Source organism: Lepus europaeus, chromosome 5, assembly GCF_033115175.1.
Source record: "Lepus europaeus isolate LE1 chromosome 5, mLepTim1.pri, whole genome shotgun sequence".
Classification (NCBI taxonomy): Eukaryota; Metazoa; Chordata; class Mammalia; order Lagomorpha; family Leporidae; genus Lepus; species Lepus europaeus.
This window is the reverse complement of record NC_084831.1, coordinates 26,851,980-26,873,095: the sequence shown is the minus strand read 5'-3', so window position 1 is coordinate 26,873,095 and position 21,116 is coordinate 26,851,980. Positions and strand designations below refer to the sequence as shown.

General features: G+C 58.2%; 2 protein-coding genes across 3 annotated transcripts; both read right to left on the bottom strand.

Annotated features, from left to right (window-relative positions):
* Positions 1–1,770: 1,770 nt before the first annotated feature.
* GJA4 (gap junction protein alpha 4) lies at positions 1,771–4,377 on the bottom strand. Of its 2 annotated transcripts, none has more exons than XM_062193247.1 (2): positions 4,306–4,377; positions 1,771–3,262 (listed from the first exon to the last, which is right to left on the bottom strand). In XM_062193247.1, exon 2 carries the CDS (start codon positions 3,243–3,245, stop codon positions 2,244–2,246), a length of 1,002 nt encoding a protein of 333 aa, XP_062049231.1. In that variant the 5' UTR covers positions 3,246–3,262; positions 4,306–4,377; the 3' UTR covers positions 1,771–2,243. The 2 variants fall into 2 exon arrangements, with proteins under 2 accessions (XP_062049231.1, XP_062049232.1); XM_062193248.1 differs by lacking the exon at positions 4,306–4,377 and adding an exon at positions 4,137–4,218.
* A 7,314-nt stretch (positions 4,378–11,691) lies between these two features.
* On the bottom strand, positions 11,692–16,674 carry GJB3 (gap junction protein beta 3). Its single transcript, XM_062193246.1, has 2 exons — positions 16,575–16,674; positions 11,692–13,125 (listed from the first exon to the last, which is right to left on the bottom strand). Exon 2 carries the CDS (start codon positions 13,089–13,091, stop codon positions 12,279–12,281), a length of 813 nt encoding a protein of 270 aa, XP_062049230.1. The 5' UTR covers positions 13,092–13,125; positions 16,575–16,674; the 3' UTR covers positions 11,692–12,278.
* Between the last annotated feature and the right edge of the window lie 4,442 nt (positions 16,675–21,116).

Sequence of the window (21,116 nt, the reverse complement as noted above, 5' to 3'; positions counted from 1 at the left end):
CTATGAACCAGGCAGAGTCACATTGTTACAAAAAAAAAAATGCTTATTTTATTTATTTTAATCTACTTGAAAGGGAGAGAGAGAGAGAGAATATCTTCCGTCTGCTGGTTCATTCCTCAAACGCCCGTGACAGGGCAGTCAAGAGTCCAGAACTCCATCTGGGGCTCCCACATGCATGGCAGGGAATCCAGCACTTGAGCCATCCCCTCTGCCTCCCGCCCCCATGCTGTTCATGATCAGGAAGCTGAATCAGAGGCAGAGGAGTGGGGATTTGAGCCCAGGCAGTTGGATAGCAGATGCCGGCACTGCCCGGGGCAGCTTACCCTGCTGCCCCCCACCCCCCACCCCGTCATACCCATCTTCTAGTTTCTGCCACGTGTGGGCAGGCGGTGTTGACCTGACAGAGTTGAAAACACTGAGACCCAGAGAAGCGCGATGACAGGCAGAAGAGCCTGTCGCTGCCCCCATTGGAGGCAGCGTTTAAACCAGGTCCCTCTAAGGCCAAAGCTCATTTGCCTCCTCCTTCTGCACCAGGCTCCGCCCTTCCCAGGGCAGCTTCGTGTTTGAGGACTGACGGGGTCAGGAAGTGTAGGCGCAGGGATGCCCCAGGCTGGCCAAGGAGCCAGGTGGGGATGGAGGGGTGGGTTTGGGGGGCCACACACAGCAGGGCTGATTGGACCTCTGGGTCTTGGGGAACATGGGGACGGCGGTTGGCACAGTGAGGGGCCAGAGCTTCTCAGGCTGTCGTGCCCGCTTGGTGGGTAGGGAGCAGTTAGCTCTGGGCGAGGTATCCGAGCTGGCGTTTCGTCCCTGGCCTGACAGATGGGAGGGGCCAAGGTGCCCGCCTATTCCAAAGGCACCCAAGAAGCACGTGGTCACACAAGGCGGCCCCCTTCCCTCCTCCCTCCCCAGGCCCAGCCCTGGCCAGCTGGGGGAATGATAACCTGCTGCCTCTGAGAGCCGCTGCTGCGGAACCACCTGCCCCCGTCACCCTCCACACGGGAGGGCAGCACAGCCAGCTCTGGGCTCAGCCCCCATCAGGCCTCCTGTGCTCTCCAAGTGCCCTGCACCATTCCCCTGCACAGGGCCTTGCAAGGCAGTGTCCTCTGCTCAAAGCCCGCGTGGTCTCCCTGCTGCCCCAGCCAACTCCCACTGACCCCCACCGCGATCCAGCTCTTCATTTTGCTCCTGCAGCTTTCGTCACTGAGCTAGGCTCAGTCCCTACGCCCTCGGCACGGTCCCCTCGTCTGTTCTCACTGAGCTTCGGGTGCACGGGGTGAGGATTCGCTCCTTCTGCCGCCCCGGTCAGGAGGACAGTGACACAAACCAAGGGCCCCAGGATGAGGTGGGGTGCATGGGTGTACCTGGATTGGATGGTGAAGGGCGTGGCTGGAAGGCGTGCTTGCGGAGTAAGGCGCCTGGCAGGGGCCAGCATGTCAGGGGCACCAGCCGGGTTTGGGTCAGGACAGGGAAGGACACTGCTTTGGCCGCCAGTTACTGGGCAGGCACGGCACCAGGTGGGCCAAGAGGACAGAGCCTGGGGCCCTACAGGAGGACTCAGGGCCATCGGGGAGGCAGAACGCATGGCTTCTGAGCGTGTGCAGTGCTGGCTGGGGCTGCAGAGACCAAAGACAGACTATGCAGGAGCGAGGGGAGAAGGAATCTGGGGCGAAACAAGCCGGCCCCAGCCCCTGCCCCAAGGCACGTCTTCACAGCGCAACACACACCTCGCTGGTGATCAAGTCCGGTTTATTTTCGAAGCATAAACAGCGGAACTAGGAAGGAGTGATGGGAACAAGGCCCCAGTCCTGTCGCCAGGCCCAGATCCAGCGCAGGCTCTGTCTGGCTGTGTGGTCAGGGCCGACCCAGCAGCTTTTGCCTGGGAGCAGAGGGCGTGCGGACAGCCCAGGCACAGGCGGATTCCAGCGGGGTGGGGGTGGGGCAAACGTTGGCTCTGGGTCCCTCTGGACCAGGTGAAAATGAACAAAGGGTCCACGCGGCACCCTTGGCCAAAGGCAGGCTGGGCCAGCTCTGTCTGTGCCTGTGACAAAGCCACGTTCTACAGAGGAAGCCACCGTGCCCTCCGGTCACCAGGATGGCCTGAGTGTTCCAGAATGACCTGCCAGCCAGCTCTGGTTTTCTGAGCTCCGTCCTCTCCGCTGAGCCTTGGCCGAGGGGACATCCAAGGCAGCCACCCGTCTCAGGATCCCTCTGCTGGGTGACAAGCCTCAGCACCCACCCCCCTACACATACTGCTTCTTGGAAGCTGAGCTGCTAGGGCGACTGGGGGATTTCCGGCCACTCTGGGGCGGTGGGTCCAGGAACAGGGGGGGCCTGGAGGAAGCCAGCCTCTCCTCGGTGGTCAGGTTGGCCCAGTTTTGCTCGCTGGACGAGAGCCCGTTGTAGGTCGGGCATGGTGGGGACGAGGGCCCCTCGCCCATGGGGAGGTAGAAGAAGACCTGGTCGGCGTAAGGGTCTGAGGCGGTGCCCTGGGCTGGGGGGGCGCCCTGGCCCTGCCGTGCCCGCAGCCCCCGACTGAGGCAGCGGCACAGCAGGTGCACCAGCTCCAGCAGGTTGAGCACCAGGGAGATGAGTCCGACCACCAGCATGAAGATGATGAAGATGGTCTTCTCCGTGGGGCGAGACACGAAGCAGTCCACGAGGTAGGGGCAGGGTGCACGCTGGCACACGAACACGGGCGCCATGGTCCAGCCATAGAGGCGCCACTGGCCATAGAGGAAGCCCGCCTCCAGCACGCTCTTGCACAGCACGCTGGCCACGTAGGTGCCCATCAGCGCCCCGCGGATGCGCAGGCGGCCATCCTCCGCCACCGAGATCTTGGCCATCTGATGCTCCACGGCTGCCAGCGCCCGCTCCACCTGCGGGTCCTTGGCTGGCAGGGCCTGCAGCTCCCTCTCTTTCTGTCGCAGTCGCTCCTCGCGCCGAGACAGGTAAATGACGTGGCCCAGGTAGACGAGGGTGGGCGTGCTGACGAAGAGGAACTGCAGCACCCAGTAGCGGATGTGGGAGATGGGGAAGGCCTGGTCGTAGCAGACGTTGGTGCAGCCCGGCTGCGCCGTGTTGCACTCGAAGTCTGACTGCTCGTCGCCCCACACCGACTCCCCGGCCAGGCCCAAGATGAGGATGCGGAAGATGAAGAGCACCGTCAGCCAGATCTTGCCCACCACCGTCGAGTGCTCCTGGACCTGGTCCAGCAGCTTCTCCAGGAAGCCCCAGTCACCCATGGCTCCCGGGCCACCGTCTGTGGGGACACAGGGAGCGTCAGCCTGCCACCTTTGCCCACCTGTCTCAGCCACGAGGCCACAAGGAAACCCAGGCTCAGGGAGCAGCAGGACAGGCCTGGGGCTCCCACCCAGCGGGCCATCAGGACCCAAAGCACAGCTTCGGACAGCGGCTGCCAAGTCCTCTGCAGGCCCTCATTCTGAATCCCTAGGTGGTAGGTGCGACCAGAGCCCCTATCTAACGACACATGTGTCCCCTCTTGTCCCCAGCCAGAGCCCCGGGATGACCACAGCCCCAGATCTGAAGTGGGTTGAGGCTGCTTCGCTTCGGGGAAACAGAGGATTTGAGGATCTTATCCAAGGCCACCCAGCTGCGCCATGTCCTTCCTCCCTTCAGCCAGACGCTGCCTCCCCCAGGCGCAGGGTGGGGGCAGAGGGAGGTGGGGGGCGCGCAGGTGTTGTGCAGGGCTCTTAGGCTCAGGCCTCAGGTCTTTCTCTCCCTATCACCTCTCCCCCAGCTGGCCTCGCTCTCACCTTTGCATTCCCAGTGGAAGGCACAGCTTCATGCATCAGCTCCACCTGCCAGCAACACGGTTCACCTGCGACCTTCATCCTCGTCCTCCACCCCCAGGCCTACCCCACCTCCAACTCCGGACTGCAAAGATTGTCACCGCAGGGCTAAGGCAGAGGCCACAGAGCTCCCAGGCCATCTGGGGGCCAGGTGCCTCTTTCCCTAAGCAGGCTGTTTCTCTGGCCAGGCTCTGGAGGCAGACTTGGGTTCAAATCCTAGCACCCCGCGCGTGCTCTCTCTCTTAACTGGGCCCTGGGGTAAAGTCACCACTAGTGGACACCTCCGTCTCCTCTCCCGGGAAATGGAAACAGCCACCCTCCTACCTTCTAGGGCTGGGGTCCGGGTTTCGTGAAAACAGGGAGGACCCGCTCTGGACACAGAGCCTGGGCGGTTCCTCTCCGGGCTTCTCGGCCCGTGGACACCGGGGCAGAAACTCTCTGCGTGCCACCCGACCTCCCGCGGGCAGGCGGCACCACCCGGTCCCCCACTCACCGCTTGCCTGCCGGGCCGGCCCAGGTGCAGGTGGGGACGACGGCAGAGCGGCGCCCGCGGAAGCCCTGCGGGACCGCGCCACGGGCGCCTTAAATAGCACGGAGGCGGCGGTGTGGGGCAGGAAACGCGGGGGGAGGGCGGCGGGGCGCTCGGGAGAGACGGGGCGGGGCCTGGCCCGGGAGGTGCGGCGCCCCGCACCCACCCCCTCCCGGAGGTGGCCCCCGGAGTCGGGGTCCCCGCCCCGCGCCTCCGCTGCGGTCTCTGCGTCCCGTATTCCCGACGGCGCAGTCCCCTCGCTCGGTTTCTTTGGCTGGACGGGAAGCACTGGCCCGAGAGCGTGCGAAGGGGATGCGCGTGCTGGGGCTGCTCCTTTGCCAGTTGTGCGCGGGACTTTCCTCCTTAGCGCTTGGGGTTGGGGACCGCGATGGGAGACCGGGGTGCAGTCCCCCTTCCTAGAGCCGCAGCAGCGAATTCGGGACTGTCCCGGTTCCTGGCAGGGCACACAACCAGAGGCCACTGAGCACCTCCCTGGAGGGTCGCGGCTGGGGGCTTCCTGATCTTCGTCTTGAGTCCCAGCCCCCTCCACCTCTAAATGGGGCAAGAGGGTGGGGCGGGCCATGGGAACGCAGTGTGCAGCTTGGGGTGCGCGGGCCAAACCCGGCCTCTAGCAATCCCTCCGCTAACTAGGCAGGTGCAGACTAAGATCATGGTTGGTGGGAGGGTGTGATTCACACGTGGGCAGTTCTCCCCAGGGTTCCAGGTGAGTCGCAGGGGCTCGGATGGGGATATTGGTGCAGGAGGCTGTTGGCCAGGTGCCGGGCGAAGGGCCAGAGGGCTGGGGGCTGTGAGGCCTTGGGAAGGTGGCGGGGAGCCCAGAGGTTGCAGCTTTGCTCTTGACTCCTGTGCCCTGGGCCTGTTTCTTCCTCTGTGGAGGGCGCAGGAGTTGCTGGGAGATGCAAGCCCATGGTGTGGCACAGGTGTGGGGAGATGGCACCAGTGACATCTGGAAGCATTGTGGCAAAATGCAACAAAGGATCTGTGAGTTGGTCTGGGAGAGAGCTGAGGAGCCCTTGGTGGGGGCCGGGCAGCCAGTGGCAGGTGGACGTCGGGGCCAGGGGTTGGTGGCAGAGCCCAGCAGCTGGGTGTGTAGAGCAGCAGGTAGGGTGGGCTTGGACCCCAGAGCTCCAGGGCTGGCTGCTCCTGGGGGCCTTCCCTCCCAGGCCTCTCCCTCTGGGCCAGGCCAAATGGAGTGTTCTGGATCTGCAGAGCTGACAACTTCGTGCCTGCTCAGTTCTGACCTCCGAGGTCGTGAGAACAAAGGCCCCTGGAGGCTGGCTTCCGCCCCGCCCTGCCCCCACAGCAGCCTCTTCGCCTGACTCCTCTCCTGGGGCTGGGCCTGGCTCTCCACATGGCTGTCTGCTCCCATCTCCTGGGTGGGAGCAGGTGGCAGGCGGGGTGGGGGGTGGGGGGTGGGTGACGTCAATTCTACACTGACCAGTCCTCAGAGGCTGTGGAGGCCAGCGTTTGAATAGCCCAGCACTTTCCCCAGAGGAAGAAGGAGCTGGGATCCACCGGGAGGACCCCCCCTCACAACCAGGCCAGTCCACCCGGAACCCTGCATGTCCCTGACCTTTCCAGGAAGCAGCCATCTCAGGGGCTTCCCACCTGAGCTCCTGGCCTCTAGCCCACCCCTCCACCCAGCCTCCACTCTTCCCAGAAATCTGGCCGTGACTCTGCTTAAAGCCCTTCCATGGCTTCCGATGGCCGCCAGGGCAAGGCCCGAGCTCTCCAAGCCCCAGGCCACTGACAGCGGCCATCTGCAATGGTGTGTGACAGTGAGAGCAGCCACATGCCGTGGTGCACAGCTCCGTGCGCTCTGCCAGTATCTGTTCTGTTCCTGCTGAGCCCCCACGCCCCTCAGCACTTGATCAGATGGATACCGGCTAGCCTTATTAATCATTGTGATATTAATAATTTTGGGCATCCTTGCCATCTAGTCCAATAAGAATTCTGAATATCAGCTCAAAATAAACCAGGCTACATGGTAAGTTTTTAACATTTTATTTAGTGAAAGAAATGCACAGGGGAGAAAGAAGTGTAGAAGCTGAGTCCGTACCAGGCAGAGAGCAGACCAGGAGCCATGCGGAGTGAAGTGTATGGTAATGAGCAGCCGTAGGTAGCTCAACACGGGCAGGAAAGCAAAGGCAGAGAGCGAGCCTTGGACGCTCCACGCCTTATATGTGCTTTCCAAAGGGGAGTGGTTACTTATAGGTCAGATCAGGTAGGGGCATGAGGTGACACAGAGGGCATGGGGAAGGCATGGTCTTCCAGCCCACAAATCTAATCAATTTAATCCTATCTGCCTTCCTATAACAAGATGTCACCTTCTCCCAGAAGTCGCCTCCTGACCTCCAGTGCTGCATCTGTGCCCTCGGCACTCAGGTACTGCCCCACGGTGTGGGGTGTGTGTGTGTGTGTGTGTGTGTGGTGTGAGAGAGAGAGAGAGTGTGTGTGTGTGTGAATTCCTGATTGTGTTAAGAAATAGAGGAACCATAAAGTTGTATTTCTTTTACTTAAAGATTTGTTTTATTTTGCTTGAAAGGCAGAGTTAGAGAAGAAGAAGAGAGAAAAATCTTCTATCTGTTGGTTCACTGCCCAAATGGCTGCAATGGCTGGGTTTGGCCAGGCCGAAGCCAGGAGCCAGGAGCTTCATCCAGGTCTCCCACGTGGGAGCAGGGGCCCAAGCACTTGGACCATCTTCTGCTGTTTTCCCAGGCACATTAGTGGGAGCTGGATTGGAAGTGGAGCCACCAGGATTCAAATCGGCACCCACATGGGATGCTGGCATTGCAGGCAGTGGCTTAACTTATTATGCCATGATGCCAGCCCCGAAACTGACTGTCTTAACTGTGCCGGCCTGCAGCACAGCACAAAGAACCGGGTTTCCTGAAACAGAGTAGGAATGCGGGGACAAGGACGCAAAGAATGGAGCCAAGACAAATCCTGATCAGGCTCGTTTATTCAACAAGTCCAGTAGTATTTAAACATGACCAGTTGTATACAAGAAGGCACACAAAAGATTTACATATCCAAAAGACTTTTGGGGTTACAGAGAGTTCCCGATAATAAAATTCTTCCCTTAACAGATCACAAAATGTTATCAATCATTGATTACAAGGGTATAATAAAACACCTAGGTGATAAATGCAGGTTTCAGGTGTGACTGATTATCTCCATAATCTCTTGTGAGAAGTTTAGCAGTGAGATAAGGGTCTTCCTGCCTCTTCCTGGAATCCTTAGCCTAATGGTCTGTGCCGAGATGTCTCCATTTATATGTTTAAGTGGAAACAAAAGGGGCGACTGCTTGTGGCTGCCCACACTTAACCACTTTAGATGCTCAGCTCCATACTGCTGCGTATGTTCCCTGTGTCAGATGGCAGGTCTCAAAACAGAAACTGTCCCCACCCTCCCCCATTGGCCTGGGAGTCCCTGGAGGGCGGGCAGCTGGGGCTCACCTACATGGACAGCACCCAGCAGGGCTCCAGGCCTGTGTATTCATTCAACACAGTTTACGGAGCACGGTTTACGGTGTTGCGCACCGTCCCAGACACTGGAGATCATCCAGGGATCAAGGTCAGCATCACGAAGATCCCTGTCCTCGGGGAAGACAGGTGATGAAGTAACACAGAGAACAGGTTAGGTGGTGAGCAAAGCTATGGGGAAAGTAAAGTTGGGATTGAGAGCACAGGGAGTTTCAGTTCTGAGTACAAGAGAAATTCCGGCTGAGCAGGTGGCAACTTGATGTAGCCCTGAAGGAGGAGAGGGAGGGAGCCCCAGGGCTCCAAGCAGCTGGAGTGCAAAGGCCCTGAGGCAGGAGTGTCCCTGGGGCTTCTTGCTGGAGGAGCAGCGTGGAGCTCAGCCTCTGGCAGGCAGCACACGGTGACATCCCCTGTGCTAGGGACTGGCTGTGGCTGTACAGGGTCTGGTCACCCGGGAGCCCCCTGCTGGCCCACGCAGTCCTGGGCTGCCTGCATGGATGGTCTGTGCTTCAGACCTCCTGCCATAGACCTGCTTCCTCCCCTCTTCCATTGTAGGGTGTGGCCCCCAACACCCCCTCCACATTCTCCCCTCCTCTCCAGACCCTACATCCCACAGTCAGGGGCAGGGGCAGAGACAGATGGCAGAGTGTCTCTGTCAGTCCCGGCTGCTATACCAGAACGCCATAGACTGGGTCACTTAAGGTTGATTTTTCATAGTCTGGAGGCTAGAAGTCTAAGATTAAGGGGTTCAAGGGGTCAGGTTCTTGGTGAAGACCCTTCTTGCCTTGTTTACCAGATGGCTGTCTTTTCATTGACACACACCCACATGGGTGGCAGGGACCCAAGTCCTGGTGCCATCACCTCTGTCTCCCAGGGTGTGCATTAGCAGGAGGCTGGGTCAGGAGCCAGAGTTGGGAATAGCACGTGAGATACAGATGTCTTAACTGCTGGCCTAGAAGCTTGCTCCCTCTTCTCCCTGCTGATAAGAGGACTAATCTGCTTGGGCCAGCATTGTGGTACATTGGCTTAAGCCTCCGCTTGCAACTCTGACATCCCATATTGGAGTGCTCTTCCCATCCAGCTCTCTGCTAATGCACCTGGGAAGGCAGTAGAAGATGGCCTGAGTGCTTGTGATGTAGGTAGGCAGATAGGATAAAATTGATTAGGTTTGTGAGCTGGAAGGCCGCTCCTTCACCACGCCCCTGTGTGATCTCATGCCCCTACCTGACTCCACCTGTATGCCCACCTGCCAGTCAGTCTACATAACCACTCCCCTTTGGAAATGGATAAAAGGCCTGGACCACAGTGGGCCCCGCCCTTTCTACCCGTGACTTTGGGCGAGGCCTCTTGGCTGCCACGCTCTCTGCCTTGCTTGGCTACTCATGCTGAGTTACTTGTGGCTCCACGTGGCTCCTGGCCTGCTCTCTGCTTGGTGTGGACCAACTTAGCTTCTAGACTTCTCTTTCCCCTAAATAAAGCCCTTACTCTCCTGTGCATTTCTCTCACTGAATAAAATCCTAAAAACTTACCATTATTTAAGTGCCCACAAGGCTTATTACTATTGAAAAATTATTAATAAGCAGGACGATATCACTTGGATTCCTGCCATCCACATAAGAGACCTGGAAGAAGCTCCTAGCTCCTGGCTCCTGGCTTTGGTCTAACCCAGTCCTGGCTGTTGCAGGCACTGGGGGAGTGAACCAGCAGATGGAAGATCTCGCTCTACCTTTCAAATAAGTTAATCTTAAAAAGGAGGGGGAGAGTTCCACCTCTATGACCTAATCATTCCCGAAGGCCCCATTTGCTGATACCATAATAGAGGGGACACAGACACGCAGGGGGCTTGGACGGGGCAAATGAATAGAGAGCAGCCTTCTGCTGCCTGGGTGCAGGTGGGGGTGGTGGTGGTGGGGGGCTATCTGCAGAGGCTGCCTAAGAAACCGCCTCCTGGCACAGAAGGAAGCCTGGAAGGCATCCACAGCCAGCAGGGAAGAGGCCAGGAGGCGAGAGCTGCCTTGTGGTGACAGTGAGGCACTGGGGAGCACTAGCCCAACCCACATCACAGATCGGGGCGCTGCACTGCTCGGAACGGTGGCTCTCGGATCAAAGGCGGGATCTGCAGGCCTGGGATGTCCCCTCCTCTGTGGTCCTGGCCTGCAGCCTGGAGGAACGGGGACAGAACAGGAAGCCCAGGCGGTGCTGAGCAGTCCGTCTCCACTGGGACAGCCAGTGGTGTTTTCTGGTTGCCATGACTTCCAAGGTGCCCTTGGCCAAGCAGCCAGAACCACCTAGAAGATGCTGGAATGTCTGGCAGCAAGTAGGTGGAGATCACCCCTCCCTGAGACCTTTGTAGCCGTCCAGCCCAGAGCAGGCTGACCTCTGTCCTGGCTTGACATTAGGCAGACACTTGGTGGCTCCCTTGAACTTTGACTTCAGGATGGGGTGAACAAGAGCGGAGAGGGTGAAGTCGGGTGGTCGTTTGGTTGCTGTGGCTGCAAGTATCCCCAGCTCCTGCCCACTGTTAGCTGGGTACTAGCCCCAGGGCATTGCAGTGCCTCTAGTATCTTGCAAAATAGTCTCTCTAGGAAGCTCTTACCTGTTTTCTGCAGGGACCCTGATCAACACAGTTCCCCATTGCATTGATGACAAGACTGAGGTCCTGAAAGCTCGCCCCCGTGTGGCATGAGGAAGCTGTGCTTTTTGCAGTGGTCCAGCTCCATGACTCAGTCCTGGGACCCCCACACCCACCTTGCCCCCCGCAGTGGCCCCTGTGAACCTCAGCCAGCTTTGTCCACACAACAATTTGGCCTCTTGGCTCTCATTTCACTGGCTCCTGGCTTTGGCTTTCACCGTCACCAATGGCCTTCCGGGTTTTTATTGGCCTTGTACCCCCTTTCACTTCCGATACCAGTCTGGCCTTGGACGCTGATGTCCCCTAAATTTTGGGGTGCGGGGGAGGTTGGTTAATGCAGGGGAGTAATGCAAGGCACGGGCCTGTGGGGCTGTGGCCATCCCCTCCCCCCCCCCCCCCCCCCCCCCGCCCTGCAGTGAGCCTCTGGCCAGGGGCCTAGGGTGGAGAAAGTGCTCTGGATTTTTATGAGCTACTGAAATGCTGGGTGAGGCTGAGGCCGCATGCTTTAGAGCAGCTACATGGCCTTTGGTGAGTGTGCAGAGTGTGAATAACAGAGATTGTGTGTACCAAGGGTGAGGCTGCAGGCTGCGGTAGCAGGAACCGGCTGCCTGAGGAGGAGGCAGTGTGGTTTGTCCATAACCAATGACAGCGATTGCTGGGTGGGCTGGGACAGAGTGGAATCAGAAGGCTGGAGAACAGCGGCCTCTGGTGGCTAGTTCTAGAATCCCAACATGTAGGCCAGAGGGCTCCACCCCAAGCTCCAGCCTCCCTTCACACCCCTAGGTTTGGAGCTGTTTAGCCTTTTTTGTTTGTTTGTTTGATGGGTAGAGTTCTAGACAGTGAGAGAGAGAGACAGAAAGGTCTTCCTTCCATTGGTTCACCCCTCAAATGGCTGCCACGGCTGGTGCTGCGCTGACCTGAAGCCAGGAGCCAGGTGCTTCCTCCTGGTCTCCCATGGGGTGCAGGGCCCAAGCACTTGGGCCATCCTCCACTGCCTTCCTGGGCCACAGCAGAGAGCTGTCCTGGAAGAGGGGCAACCAGGACAGAACTGGCGCCCCAACCAGGACTAGAACTCGGGGTGCTGGCACCGCAGGCGGAGGATTAGCCAAGTGAGCTGCGGTGCCAGCCCCTGTTTAGCCTTCTGAGCGTTCCCTTCCCCGCCCCCAGGGTGCCATGGGTGGGAGTGTGGGAGAACTGAGGACAGAGCCAGCCTTAGAAAACAAGTCTTTATTGATTTCAAGGAAACTTCCTCCCCGTGCAGGTCCCCATCTGCAGCAAGCGCCTCCACCTGAATTCCCCAGAGCAGGGCAGCGCCCAGCTGCGCACATTTTGGGGGGGAAGAGGAGAGCACGGTGGCCTGGCTGTGGGGCTTCCACTAGGAGCCCCTCGGGTGGAGCAGAGCTGCTGCGGGGAGAAGACCTCCCTCCCACCCTGGGAACCGGGGAGGGGCTCCTGCCCGGCGTTGAAGATTCCCTTTGTCGGTACCCAGCTCAGGGCAAGCTTCTGTGTGACCCGGGGGGCCTCTGCTTGGAGCACAGCTCACTTTTCTCCCGTGCTGCCTCCTCAGGGAAGCCTGGCTTGGGCACCGCTCCCTGGTGAGTTCCCAAGCATCCCCAGGCTTGCGTGTAAGGCTTGTAGCATACAGTTAGTTTGCTTGTGTGGCAGTCTCCCCCAGAGCTGGCTCTGCACCTGGCAAGTTACCTGGACCTGGGTGCACTGGCAGAGGAGACACCCAGCACCTGGACGGCCCCGACACCCTCCAGCACCACCCCCACCCCCCGCCGGCTGTGCCCAGCCCGTGGTTAGATGGCACTCAGCTTGGGGGCCGAAGCCTGCAGCTTAGCATCGTTGGCTTCAGGCTCCAGGTCCCCAGCCTCCAAGAGCTTATGGTGGCAGTGGCAGGTGGAGGCCCGTCTGGTGGAGGCTGGGGGGCTGCGGCCCTTGGAGGGCCGGTTCCTCTGCAGGACTTTCAGGAGCCGGTGGAAGATGAGGTAGCAGATCTCGCAGATGGTGAGCACAATGCAGACGGCTGAGGCGCCCACCATGAAGTAGGTGAAGACCTTCTTCTCGGTGGGCCGGGCGATGTAACAGTCCACCACGTTGGGGCAGGGGGCCACGTTGGCGCACTGCACCAGGCGCGGCATGCCAAAGCCGTGCCACAGCGTGTGCAGCACGTACAGGAAGAGGAACTCGATGATCAGCTTGAAGACGAGGCTGAGCAGGTAGGTCCACCACAGGCCGCCGTGCTTCTTCCCGGTGTCGCTGTACAGCTTGGCGCACTGGTCGCCGTGCTTTTGCCGGTGGCGCCGCTCGCGCTCCTCGCGGTAGGCCACATGCAGGATGACAAGCAGCGAGGGGCACGTGACGAAGATGAGCTGCAGGGCCCAGAGGCGGATGTTGGAGATGGGGAAGAAGTTGTCGTAGCAGACGTTGGTGCAGCCCGGCTGCTTGGTGTTGCAGTCAAAGTCCTTCTGCTCGTCCCCCCACACGCGCTCTGCGGCCACCACGTACACCAGCACCCGGAAGACGAACACCACCGACAGCCAGATGCGCCCGAACGCCGTGGAGTACTTGTTCACGCCACTCAGCAGGGCCTGCAGGGTCTTCCAGTCCATGGTGCCTGGTGGGGGTTCCGGGGGCCGTGCCCACCTGTGGAGACAATGCACAGGTGAGCATTTACCACGTGCCAGGCGCCGTGCTGAGTGTTTAAGAAAATTGTGTATGTATTTTGGGGCCAGCGCTGTGGTACTGAAGGTTAAGCCTCCACCTGCAGTGCAGGCATCCCATATGGGCACCAGTTTAAGATCCGGCTGCTCCACTTCCAATCCAGCTCTCTGCTATGGCCTGGGAAAGCAGCAGAAGATGGCCCAAGTGCTTGGGCCTCTGCTCCCACATGAGAGACCCAGAAAAAGCTCCTGGCTTTGGCTTGGCCGCGACTGGGAGAGTGAACGAGTGGATGGAAGATCTCGGTCTCTCTCCTCTCTCTCTGCCTTTCAAATAAATAAATCTTTAAAAGAAAATTAATTATGCATTTCTGTTCATTTGAAAGAGAGCTCTATCCACGGAGAGACACACACAGATCTATCTAGGGTTTATTCCCCAAATGCCTACACGGCTGCCAGGCTGAACCCAGGAGCCGGGAACCCAGCCAGGATCTCCCATGTCGGGGGCAGAGACCCCAGCACTTGAGTCACCACTGCTGCCTTCAGAGCACACATTAGCAGGAAGCTGGAATCGGAAACAGGGCTGGGACGCAAAGCCATGGGATGTTAGCATCCAAGCACCAAATGCCCATCCTATTTGAGCTCTGAGTTCTTGACGTAAATGGACTCATTCAGTCGTTGTCACCAAGACGCCAAGGGATCTGAATATCATTCTTCCAAGCTCCAGACAGGAAACAAGCATGGTGTGGTTAAGTAACCTGCCCAGAGTCACAGAGTAAGGGCGCTGGGAAGGAAAGGAATGTGAGCTTGCTGATAAAAAGTCACCGGGGCAGTGCTGTGGTGTAGCAGGTAAAGCCGCCACCTGCAACACCAGCATCCCATATGGGCGCCAGTTCAAGTCCCAGCTGCTCCACTTCTGATCCAGCTCTCTGCTGCGGCCTGGGGAAGCAGCAGAGGATGGCCCGAGTCCTTGGGCCCCTGCACCCACATGGGAAGACCTGGAGAAAGCTCCTGGCTCCTAGCTTCGGATTGACGCAGCTCCAGCCGTTGCGGCCATTTGGATAGTGAACCAGTGGATGGAAGACCTCACTCTGTCTCTCCCTCTTTCTGTCTGTAACTCTACCTCTCAAATAAGTCAATGTTTTAGAAAAGAAAAAAAAAAGTCACCATGTACGAGCGTTTGCTCTAAGCTAGACAAGAGCTGGCCACTTCCTGTGCAGGATCTCCCTTAATCCTCTGCAGGCGGACCCCACCTGCATCCGGTCCCTCTGCTTCTGTCCCCTTTGTTCTGCTCAGAGCACTCAGACTTTAAGTGAGAGCATTTGCTGTGTTTGTGTCCTGATAGCAGATGAAGAAACTGACGGCGAAAGGACACACTGACAGCCACGCGGGGAGGATGCGATAACCCCCAGTCAAGGTGGCCACTCAGAGGGCAGGGCGACTGAAAACGGGAGTCAGGTTCATGGCCAATGCGCTCGGCCACCTCCCTGCCCTCCGCTGCTGCACGGCCGCAAGAACCCAGATTCTGGACTCTGTGACCGTGTTGATGGACACCCCCATCCTGGGAAGTCCCGGGGCTTAGAGGGGAAATGCACTGTCTCGGGTCTCACAGCCAGCTGGTGGTAAAGACAGAGGGGGCCAATTCAGGTAAGGGGTGCAGGGGGATGCCTAGGATCCGGCTCTTGTGGGGGGATACCAGCCCCAGGGGCTATCTACAGACATGCCTTCCTCCCCAGCCTCCCCCACCCCGGCCACACTGCTTGGCAAAACACTATCTGCCCTCAACTGCACACCTTCCTCCGTGATCCTGGAGTGACTCAGCGGTGTGGCCCGGTGGTCCTGCCTGGATTGGGCAGAGGCACGGGTGTGAGAGCGCGCCCCTCCCCGTGTGCACAGGTGGGCCTCACGGGGCGTGTGATGCCTGCCGCCAGCACACTGGCCTTCTGGCTTCCCCACTCACCCAGAGGGTCTGCTAAGTCAGAACCACGTCACTGGCTTCTCCCTGTGCCCGGAAGGAAAACCCTCTCACTTGGTTCTCACCTCCTCTCCTGCTCTCTTGCCTGCCTCTCTCTTGGCTGTGGCCGCTCCGGGGCCTTGGCATCGAGTCTGTCTGCCTCGAGTATTCCTCCTGCAGATCGCCACGCGGCTGGAACCTTCTCACCACGGAGGCTTCTGCTCCAGCGTGGGCTCCCCACGGCCTGCCCCGACTACCCTGCTTCTGAACCTGCGGCTGCCTCTGGTCACCTGGCTCTGGTTCCCTTGATTTTTTCCATAGCACACAACCACCATTTGCAGTGTTCTTACGGCTCATCTGTCTCTCCCACTGGAATGCCAGTTCTGTCTCGCTCACTGCTTCCTGTCGAGTGCCGGGGGCTTGGCACATGGTACGGGCTTCATCCATGTACTGCGTGTAAACAGATGGATGCGGAGTCCCCAGAGAGGCAGGGTGAGGGAGCGGGGTGAGGGGTGGGCAGGTGCCCCTGGGCGCAGCCTGGTCAGGGAGGCTTAGGAGAAAGACAGGGGAGAGCAATCAATTCCTTCTCAGCCTCCCAGGCCTCCCTCAGGCCTCTCCTTTGGGAATCCCAGACTGGGACAGGAGGGGGCGCTGGGGAAGACCTCAGCCCTGCGCACTCCCCCCCCCCCCCCCCCCAGCTCTGGCAGTCCTTAGGGGAGGGGAGGGCAATACGCACTGAACTCTGACTTGCACTTGGATCCAAATCTCGGCTCTGCCACTTACAAGCTGGGTGGCTTCCAAGAATTCCCTTAGCTGTGGATCCTGTTTCCTTATCTCTAAAGGAAAAGACTCAACTTTCTTGGCGGTTGGAAGAATCATAAGTCCCTTCCCACCCCAGCCCCACCTGGGGAGAGTTCAAGGCAACCCAAGTGGAGGTTGGAGCCCGCTCTGCCTGCCCTAGGAGAAGGCTCCTGCCAGCTGCTTCCTCCAAACCCCAGCCCTGGGCCCCCACTTTCCACCGCCACGCGTTGTCTGCCCAAAACCGCCCGTGGACACACCCCAGGGACGACTCATCGCCAAGGAATTTCCCGACCGGGCCAGGGCTGGTGGGGCCGGTTCTGGTCCCCCTGCCGCCCCCTTCCCCCCCAGTGCCAGCTCCCTGCACAGCTGCTCCTTCCCAGTCCCTGGACCCTGCACACCCAGCTTTTGCCTCTAAGTGCCCAAAGGCCTTCCAAAGTTAGAGCTCTCTCCCCTCCCCAGTCTCCCTCCGTTCCAGACGGTGTGGGAGCCCATGGGCCCTGGAGAAGGGTGCCGGTCCAGGAACCTTCCAGGAACCCCTACCCTACCAGGAATGGGGCAGCAACAAGTCAGAGGAGAGCCGGGGAGCTGGGGATCTGCCCTCACCCCAGCCCCAGCCCGGCTGCACGCGGTCGCCTGGAGCGCACCGTGCCCCGGGGGTCCCGTCTGCGCCCCGCACTTACCGGCAGCGGCGCGGCCACCGCGGGGCCCGGACCCCGCGTCCCCGAGGCCGGCAGCAGAGACCAGGGCGGCGGGAGCGGGCTCTGCTGTCTCGTTGAGGCGCCGCGGGAGGCAGAACCCGGGGGCGGCGGGGCGGAGGGAGGGTCGGAGGAGGAGCCGGAGCGCGGGGGGCGGCGGCGCTGCAGGGGTCTGGGTTCTAGTCCCGCCGCAGTCACGCGGTCCCTGGGCGACTTCGGCGACGACTCGCGGCTCGTTTGGGCCCAGGTGTCCGCCTGCGTGGGATGGGGGCGTCCGTGGCCATGGGCAGGGCTGTTGCAAAGGCTCCAATGAAACTATGGGCGTGAAGCACTCTGCGGACTGCGGAGCGCCCTGGCCGCGCGGCAGGACCCAGCGCGTCTCGCCCACGAGCTCCGGTCCCTGCGGATACTAAGCCCTGCCCTGCCCAGCCCGTTCCGACCGCGCCCGGCTAGGGGCTGGCCCCAGCGTGCGGCGCTCCCGGGGGCTTTTAGGGCCTGCCTTCGGGAGGGAGCGCTTCTCACTCGCCCGTTCACAAAGGACTTTGAAGGGCGGGCACAGCAAAGCCAGGGCCTGGGGATGAGGTGTGCAGGGGCGAGGACGCGAAGGGGGTCGTCGTGGCCCAGGGAGAGACCCCGCGCAGGGGGAGGGGGGAACAAGGAGGGGGCGGGTCAGCTGGGTTGGGCTCCAGGAACAAGGACTCTTGTCTTACTGGTGTACCACGAGACAGGGAGCCTAAAGACAGCCGTGGCTCCCAGCCTCGGGGAATCCCCAGGGCTTCCAGCCTCCCTGGAGCCCCTCCCTGAGCCCTAGTCACTTCAGGCCTGACCTGTCCCTGTCTGGACGGAGATAAGGTCGCCGCCGTGGTGACTGTGCGGGTTTATGCTTGGGGCGCCGGTACCTGGAGCAGTGTCCCCTCCTGCGGGGATCTCGGGGGACATCTTGGAGCCAGGCTACACACCCACGGGCCTCCCGATGAGGCAGCTATGAGCAGACCTGCTTTTATGGACCAGGAAACAGGGACACAGGGTGTGTAGGTGACTTGCCCAGGGCCACACAGATAACAAGGAGGAGAGCCCTGGACAAAGCTTCACTCCTGGTGGTCTTGGCCTTGACCACCTGCCAAGGCTGAGCAGTGCTGGGGTGTCCCTGTGGTTCTGTGCATGAGTGTGGCCACACAGCCATGGCTCTGGCACCTGCCCGTCGGCTGCGTTGCGGACAGAACAGACTTCCATTTCCTCATCTCCGAGTCACTCTGCAGAAGCTTGTGTGGACGCTCTGTGCCTCCTGTGTCATTCAAAAGGCCTTTCAAGGTCACAGTGGATCCGTGTGACGCTAAATTGCACAGTCCCACCTGTTACACAGCCAGCCGCTCCTTCTCTAAACTCTTGGTTCCCCTGGCTCCCTTGAACACCCCCCACCTTCCTGGGTGCCTTGTGCCCCAGAGCCCTCATTTCTAGCTTTCTTAGGGGGTGACTTTGGGTCCAGCCCTGTGGCCTTAAATACTACCCATTCACTGATGAGTTCCCCATTTCTGAAGACCTGCCGGTGCGGCCGGGCTGCCCAGGTGCCTGGCAGGGGAAGCAGTTTCTTGTGTTTCTTCCTGAACCACCTGTGCATATATAAACTATATGAATATTCTTTTTGACGTTTAACCTGCAGAAGTATGCTAGGCACACTGTTCTGCACTTTGCTTTCTCCACTTAACAAGATATGGGAGGGAGCCGCCGCTGTGGCATAGTGGGTGAAGCCACCGCCTGCAGTGCCGGCCTCCCATGGGGCACTGGTTCCAGTCCTGGCTGCTCCATGTCCATTCCAGCTCTCTGCTAATGTGCCTGGGAAAGCAGTGGAAGATGGCTCAAAACTTTGGGCCCCTGCACTCACATGGAAGACCCAGAAGAAGCTCCAAGCTCTTGGCTTTGGCCTGGTCCAGCCCTGGCCATTGTGGCCATTTAGGGGAGGGAACCAGAAGATGGAATTCCTCTCTCTCTCTCTGTAACTGTGCCTTTCAAATAAATATTAAAAAAAAAAATGATATGGGGGGCAGCACTGTGCCACCTACAGTGCCAGCATCCCATAAGGGCATCAGTTAGAGTCTTGGCTGCTCCGCTTCTGATCCGGCTCTCTGCTGTGGCCTGGGAAAGCAGTAGAAGATGGCCCAAGGCCTTGGACCCCTGCAACCATGTGGGAGACCCAGAAGAAGCTCCTGGCTCCTGGCTTCTGATCAGTGCAGCTCCAGCCGTTGCAGCCATCTGTGGAGTGAACTAACTAGTGGATGGAAGGCCTCTCTCTCTCTCCTCTCTCTCTCTGTCTCTCTCTCTCTCTCTCTGCTTCTGCCTCTCTGTAACTCTGCCTTTCAAATAAATAAATAAATAAATCTTTAAAAACAAACAAATGAAAAAAGGGATATGGGAATTTTCCCCCTCAGTAGATACGGGGCTGTCTTGCTCTTTTTAAAGACAGCTGAATAATACGTGTACTGTCAAATATATTTAATCAACCCTGTACTGATCAAGATTAAAGCTGTTTCCAGCCTTTTCTTTCTTTCTTCTATTACAAATCCATGGCAATGGATATCCTCCATTGCACGGTTAAAGATTGTGTCTAGGGCACAGCATTGTGGTGCAGCAGGTCCAGCTGCCGCTTGCAACACCAGTGTCCCGTATTGCAGCACTGATTCAAGTCCTGGCTGCTCTGCTGCTGCTTCCAACCCAGCTCCCTGCTAGCGTGCCTGAGAAAGCAGCAGAAGGTGGCCCAGGTGCTTGGAGCCCTGCCACCCACATGGCAGATACGGATGGGCTCCTGGCTTTGGCCTTGCCCTGCCCTGGAGGTTGCAACCATTTGGGGAGTGAACCAGTGGTTGGACAATCTCTGTCTCTCCCTCCCTCTCTCTGTCACTCTGCCTTTCAAATAAATAAATAAATAAATAAATCTTTCCAAAAAAATGTTGTCTGTCAACTACTGGCCGACGAAGTTTTGAGTTAAAATTGTATACTCCTTTGAAAATTGTTTGAAAGATTTGTTTATTTATTTGCTTTTCTGTGGACAGTCTTTGCCTTTGCCACATTCTGTTGGATATCTGCCTTATTATTATCGATTTTTTAGGAGCTCTTTACATATTAAGGAACGAGGCCTCTGCAACACTAATGGGATTTTCTCCCAGTTTGACATTTGTGTTTGGACTTGGTAAACCGAGTGAAGTATTTTTACGTAGTCTAATGCATGTATCTTATCTTTTATGGCCTCTAGGTCTGATCATAATTAGAAAGGACTTCACCACTGTAAGAACTGGATTAAAAACTTCTCCCATGGGCCGGCGCCGTGGCTTAACAGGCTAATCCTCCGCCTTGCGGCGCCGGCACACCAGGTTCTAGTTCCGGTTGGGGCGCCGGATTCTGTCCCGGTTGCCCCTCTTCCAGGCCAGCTCTCTGCTATGACCCGGGAAGGCAGTGGAGGATGGCCCAAGTGCTTGGGCCCTGCACCTGCATGGGAGACCAGGAGAAGCACCTGGCTCCTGGCTTTGGATCAGCACGATGCGCCAGCCGCAGCGGCCATTGGAGGGTGAACCAACGGCAAAAAGGAAGACCTTTCTCTCTGTCTCTCTCTCTCACTATCCACTCTGCCTGTCAAAAAAACAAAACATTATAAAGATAATTGGAAATGGAAAAAAAAAACCCTGGTGTTAATTGGAAATGGCATAGAAAATTAATTAATTTTTAAAAAAAATATTATGTAGGATCTCTGTCTTTAATGTGCTGTACACTGTTATTTAATGCTATATCTAGTACTCTAACAGTATTTTTTTTTTCACTTTGTGTTGCTATATGGGGGCAAACTGTTGAAATCGTTACCTAATATATACTAAACTGATCTTCTGTATATAAAGAGAATTGAAAATGAATCAGATTTGATGTGATTGGAAGGGGAGAGGGAGCGGGAAAGGGGAGGGTTGTGGGTGGGAGGCAAGTTTTGGGAGGGGGAAGCCATTGTAACTCATAAGCTGTACTTTGGAAATTTATATTCATTAAATAAAAGTTTAATAAAAAAAAAAACTTCTCCTATGGTTTCTTCTTGTTAAAGTAGTGTTTGAAAGATAGCAATCAGAACGGGCCACTTCCCTGTTATACCTTGCCGTGACTTGTGACTTATCGTTACTTTTAGACGAATCCCTCCTCTCCAGATGGTGTCTGCCTCTCCTCCAATCACCTGTCCTCCTGAAGCCTAACTGCAGCCGCATCCAAGCCGCATCCACCCCCCCCCCCCTTTGCATTTGCTGTCCCTCCTGTCCCTCCTCATTCAGGTCTCACCTTACAGAGGCGTGTCCTGGTCATCCCTCTTGAAAGCCCCTCCCCCTACTCCCTCTGCAGCCACTCATCCTAACATCCCCTGGTGACCCCCAGGAGAGCAGGTGGAAACCCCCACCCCACCCCGGGCATGCTCCATCTGTGTCTTTAGGGCTTGGGGTGTAGCCGATGCTCAGCCACTGTCTGTGACGTACATGCTGGGCACGTGAGTGCTCACAGGATCAT

What these genes read in the sequence shown, in the direction of transcription:
- GJA4 (XM_062193247.1), bottom strand. Translation starts at nt 3,245, where the DNA reads ATGGGTGACTGGGGCTTCCTGGAGAAGCTGCTGGACCAGGTCCAGGAG.
- GJB3 (XM_062193246.1), bottom strand. Translation starts at nt 13,091, where the DNA reads ATGGACTGGAAGACCCTGCAGGCCCTGCTGAGTGGCGTGAACAAGTAC.